The sequence below is a fragment of the Barbatula barbatula genome (genome assembly GCF_947034865.1).
Source record: "Barbatula barbatula genome assembly, chromosome: 9".
NCBI lineage: Eukaryota > Metazoa > Chordata > Actinopteri > Cypriniformes > Nemacheilidae > Barbatula > Barbatula barbatula.
Genome location: NC_136772.1, coordinates 281,035 through 286,034, shown reverse-complemented (window position 1 = coordinate 286,034; position 5,000 = coordinate 281,035). Strand labels below are relative to the sequence as shown.

General features: G+C 35.6%; 2 protein-coding genes and 1 pseudogene across 3 annotated transcripts in view; 2 read left to right on the top strand and 1 right to left on the bottom strand.

Moving 5' to 3' along the window:
• LOC306898701 overlaps window positions 1-390 on the top strand; it is a 3,210-nt pseudogene extending 2,820 nt beyond the window's left edge. The window contains exon 4 of the transcript in view: window positions 139-390. The product of the transcript in view is annotated as an uncharacterized misc_RNA (transcript). The remainder of the gene's footprint in view (window positions 1-138) is intronic.
• The window catches only part of LOC306898702 (polyprenol dehydrogenase-like), an 8,152-nt gene extending 5,981 nt beyond the window's left edge, over window positions 1-2,171 (top strand). Inside the window, exon 5 of the mRNA XM_079464446.1 lies at window positions 139-2,171. The gene's annotated coding sequence lies outside the window, so the exon portion shown is untranslated. The remainder of the gene's footprint in view (window positions 1-138) is intronic.
• Window positions 2,172-3,796: 1,625 nt separating this feature from the next.
• asmt (acetylserotonin O-methyltransferase) overlaps window positions 3,797-5,000 on the bottom strand; it is a 6,057-nt gene continuing 4,853 nt past the window's right edge. Inside the window, exon 8 of the mRNA XM_079463964.1 lies at window positions 3,797-4,977. Coding sequence (XP_079320090.1) covers window positions 4,766-4,977 — 212 coding nt within the window. The 3' untranslated portion in view covers window positions 3,797-4,765. The remainder of the gene's footprint in view (window positions 4,978-5,000) is intronic.

Here is a 5,000-nt window from a genome sequence, read left to right as displayed (position 1 = left end):
CTTAATTCACTTAACAATCATTCATGTGTGTTGATAAGCAGAACAACAGAACTGATGCTCCAGTAGTTTGCACTGAAATGAAAAGAATTGAAGAATTAAATGAATCATCAACGTGATCATATGTTTCATCTGAATCAGACTCCAGCTGACGGTGCGGCGACGGCGGTGTATTCGTCCATCTCTCCTCATCTGGAGCGAGTCAGTGGATGTTATCTGTATGAAGGACGATGTGTTGAATCCTCATCAAACTCTTATGATAAAGATCTTCAGATACGACTCTGGCAGAACACCTGTGATCTGTTGAACCTTCAGCATTCACTGGAGCTTTACTCTCACCAACTGAACGGACACCAAACCAACCAATCTCTGATTCACACTTCTTCATGTTGATGCCAGTTCTCTGTGTTGACAATCTCTTCATACTGAAGAACTGTGATTGGCTGCGGTTTTGTTTGAGAAGGCCTCAGAGCATCACACCGACTTTCTTTCAACACTGTGAGTGTTACTGTCTTCCAGAGGGAAAATATCACGACACACCTGTGACCTCGCTGATCTCTCATCTGTTGTGTGTTTGTGTGAATGATCAGAAAACAGACTGACTGTGTTCTTTAGGAATAAAAGTCTCACATTGACCTTCAGCGATTGCTTTATCAACATCAATATAATGTAGAATAACTGAGGACATGTTCTGTAGCTTGATGCTTTAATATACTGTGAAATATCATGAAATATAATGATCGCACACGCTCACGTTTACAAGCTGAACACTAATCGAGCTCTATTTCTTAAAGAAAGGGTTCGGCTAAGATCTCATTCAGAAACACCAGTTAACACATTAGATTACATGAAGTAACAATGAACAGCGTATTTCAGCATTTATTTATCTTATGTCAGACCAACCGATGCTGCAGATGTTTGCTTCATTGTTAGTTGATGTTTTTAGCTAATGTTAACAAACGGAAAAAATGTCTCTTATCTGCTAGACGTGATGATTCGTTCGGAAGCACTCAATGAAAATATGCACAGAGAATGAAACGCTTGCGTTACATATATAACAAGCACATCAACTTTGTAGGACTTTATTTAGGACACATTATCTGCAATCTTCTGTCCAAATTCTCAAAAGTGTTTATGTGTGAAAGTGTGTTTTGATGACCTAATATTATACAGTTTTTGTTTGTTTACCAATCTTGTGTGAAATATTAAACGAGTGGATCTGCAATGGCCTTTAAAGATGTTATTGTATGGTTGCAAAAACAAATTTTGTCAATTGTTTCATACCTGTAAAGTTTAGATTATGTCTTTACAACAGCAAGAAGATACATGTCAGATTCTTCACTGAATATGCAAACTGCTCATCTACTGTACGTAAAGATTATATTAAATCATTCCGTTGTATCATCATTTCATGTTTAATGGACCTGCGGTAAAATGCTGTCTCGATTTAAACAAACCTTTGATGATAAATGATAAAACATCAAAACTCCCAATCATAAAACAACAGTGATTTGTGTTGGAAGGTGTAGAAATGAAGATCTGTGATATAAATGTTTATTAAATATTCTCATGGTGTCATGTCAAAAGAAATGTGTATCTTTATGTCTGTTGTGTTTGTAAATGAAAAGGTTCACGTCACTTTTAAAAGTTTAAAACATCTTATCAAGTAAAACATGAGAGATTTCTTAAGTGTTTATATGACTTGTATGTGATTATGTGTTAACAAGCAAATGTTTAAAAAAAGCTGAAGTGAAGGTAATGTGATTTAATGTGTAAACTCTGAAGAATTCAAGCACACTGAGATGAGAAAAGTTCATTTGGTTTGATTTTGGGATGAATGTGATGTGATTCGTTTAAACCTGAAAAAGATTCGACTGAATGATGTCCTGCAGTCTGTATGAAATATAACTTGAATTCCTTGAATGCCAGCTGTGATGTTATGATGCATTTGTGAAAATACTGGAAATATTCGACCAAAGTTAACAATACAACATAAACAAAATGTCCTTTAAGCTATAACCTGTATGGGAAGTATGCATTATGAAGTTTATGTGATATTCTTTCTAAGCCTCTGATCACACGCAATAACACCTGTTTTTTATCAAAAAAGCCTCAATATCCTTTAAGAAGGTTCCATATAAAAACATTTGCAATAATAAAAGCGGTCATGTTTCTTTCATACAGGAGTCCTTGTTGTCGTCGTGTTGTGTTATATTTGTGACAACACTCAGATGAAGAAGAGCCTTTCTTAATATTCTCCATCTGTGAATCTGTTTATCATGTTTACAGAAACATCTCAGAATATACTGATGTGAACAACTCACATGTACACGGACTGACTGAAGTTATAATAGAACAGAGAAACACAAAGTCACGTGTCTTAAGAGTTTCTCATTCAACACAATGAAAGTGAATGATGTCGAGGCCTCTTGTGTGTGTGATGATCCCGAGGCGTCAGCGCTTCATCTGTCTGTCTGTCTGTCTGATGCTATGGGCTGTGTTTGTGTCTGTCTGATGTTATTTATGTCTCTTGTGTTGTGTGTTTCTCTTATACAAACAGAGAAAGCAGGTGGAAGGTGTTTTGTGTCTGTGATGATAAATCCTTCTGGTTCTGACTTCAGAGGTGGACGGTACTTTTGGGGGGATTTTACATTATAAAGCATATATTATACTTTTTACTCCACTGTATTTCATAAATATTAAAGGTAAACGCATAAAAAATTATTTAAGTAAATCTTTTACTCAAGAACACATTTTGAGCAAACTTTTAATACTCAAAAAGGCAGTGGAGTAGAAGATTTATCCTTTATTATGCAGTGAAGTAAGAAATTGATTGAAAATGTACTTAAGTCAAAATAATTTTCAATCACATTCAAACTAACAGACAGCTGCATTGAAACTTCTCTCATCATCCAGCCCAAAGTCACAAGCTTTATCATCTGATTTAACTTTTCATTCAGCCTGGTGTCATTCTGCTCAAGACTTCATCTCCATCAAATTCTGTATGAATCACACCTCTCACAGGCCTTCAAACATCTGCTGCTGTGTAAGACAAACACATATTTATATATTAATTTATATCAAATCTAATGTTTGTGTTTAGTGTAACAGCAGAACAACTACAACAGACAAAAAGGTTCAGAACAGAAATGTTGTTTTCAGAAGTACATGTTGAACATAAAACACAACGCACGCTTGTCAAAGATTCAACATTTTAGCACACATGCGCACGTCTCCAAACATGATGACATGATGTCTGAGGATCCATCAGACACAAAAACTATTCAATAGCACAGCTTTGTCATATCATTTACGTTTTTCCTATTTTGTCTATTAGAAACGTCTGATTTTAATCCAGAAAATGTTTTGGTCTTCTTTATGACTGATTGTCTATGAATTAAAAACAGACATCTTATATTCTTTTACATCATGACATTATACTGCATGACTCACCTGTAACATCACATGAACATAAATGTATAAATACATAAAACTATGCATAATTATGCTTTTGGAATAATATAAGAGAAGAAAGAGAAAGACTGTTGGGTTTTTAAAGTTCAGGGTAAAGCGTGTTAGTTTACTGCAGTGCTGCTGTGATAAAAGTAAATCTATCTGAGATCTGTTGATGTATTCAAGAACTTCTCACACTAAATAAATAAAACTCCTCACCTAACCCTAGACACACACACACACACACAATCTCTCTCTCTCTCACCCACACTGGTCAGAGCCGCTGACATTTTGAATCATTCATACACACGCACACACATGTATAATAAATGATGAATATTCTGTTGCAGAAAGGAAATAATCAATCATTGATATCATTGTAAAGCTATTATATATTCCCATCCTGCATGAGGAGAATGTCACAGCTGGTTGAATTTCTTGGTTTTAATTGGAATTCTCACTTTGAGTTAAACCGCGTCACTGATGTTTCTCCCAAAATCCCTCAAAACAAAACACGAGTCATCTGTTGACGGTAAATGAAGATCTGTACAAATGAATGTGGAGAACATCTGGTTTGTAGTTCATATTACAATCTCAAATATTTCAATGTTTACTTTGAGAATCTGAAGTATAAATCTGAGCAGTTTGAGACATGGATGACATCTCTTCCTTTAACTGTTGGGGAGACACACGTCATTTTAATCTCATGGTCATAAGAGAGAAACAACACTTTCAAACAGAAGTAAACAGTACTTCATGATTTACTTATTAAGAATATTTCAAAGTACAAGCAGTAGTTACAACACACTATTTGTAAGTGTACTTATTCCATGCTACTGGGCTGATTTGACTTTATAAAAGTGTGTTTGGGAAAAAACTTTAAGTTAAACAGTAGTACACAAGAGAACTGAGAAGTACATAAAAAGTCAACTGAAAAAAATGTATATTAAATTTTTACTTTAAATGCACATTTGTAAGGGAATTGAACTGTGTGTCTTATTTCTCATTGATCCCTATATTAAAAAGTGTTAACAAACAAACAACAGTAAATAATGCAAACAATTAAGAGAGATGAAGTCAAGATCTTACTGGATGTGATAAACTAGAGTCTGAATGTCTGTGTGAAATGAGCTGATTTCAGGTGGTAGTTTTCACTGAAGGATTACTGAGATTGTCATGTGTTGTTCAGCGGTGAATCACACACAATAACACAAATATGTTCATTTCATGATGAGAATACAACTGTATAGAATCCTGAATCATTATTTATAACAGTCCTGTGAGTCTTGATCTGCTTCTATCTGTATGTTGGTGGTCATTTGCGGGCCAGGATGACATCATAGATCTTTCCAGTTCTGTGGATGTGGATGCAGGTGAAGCCCGCAGCCGTGAGCAGACGACTGTACTCTGAACCCTTACGCTCTCGACCCTCAGTCTGAACCAACATGTTGAGTGAATAAAGCTGAACGGTGAGCGGGCCGCTGTTATCTTCATGAAGAAGAGCTTCAACCAGCAACACACCTCCACCTGTACACACACACACACACACA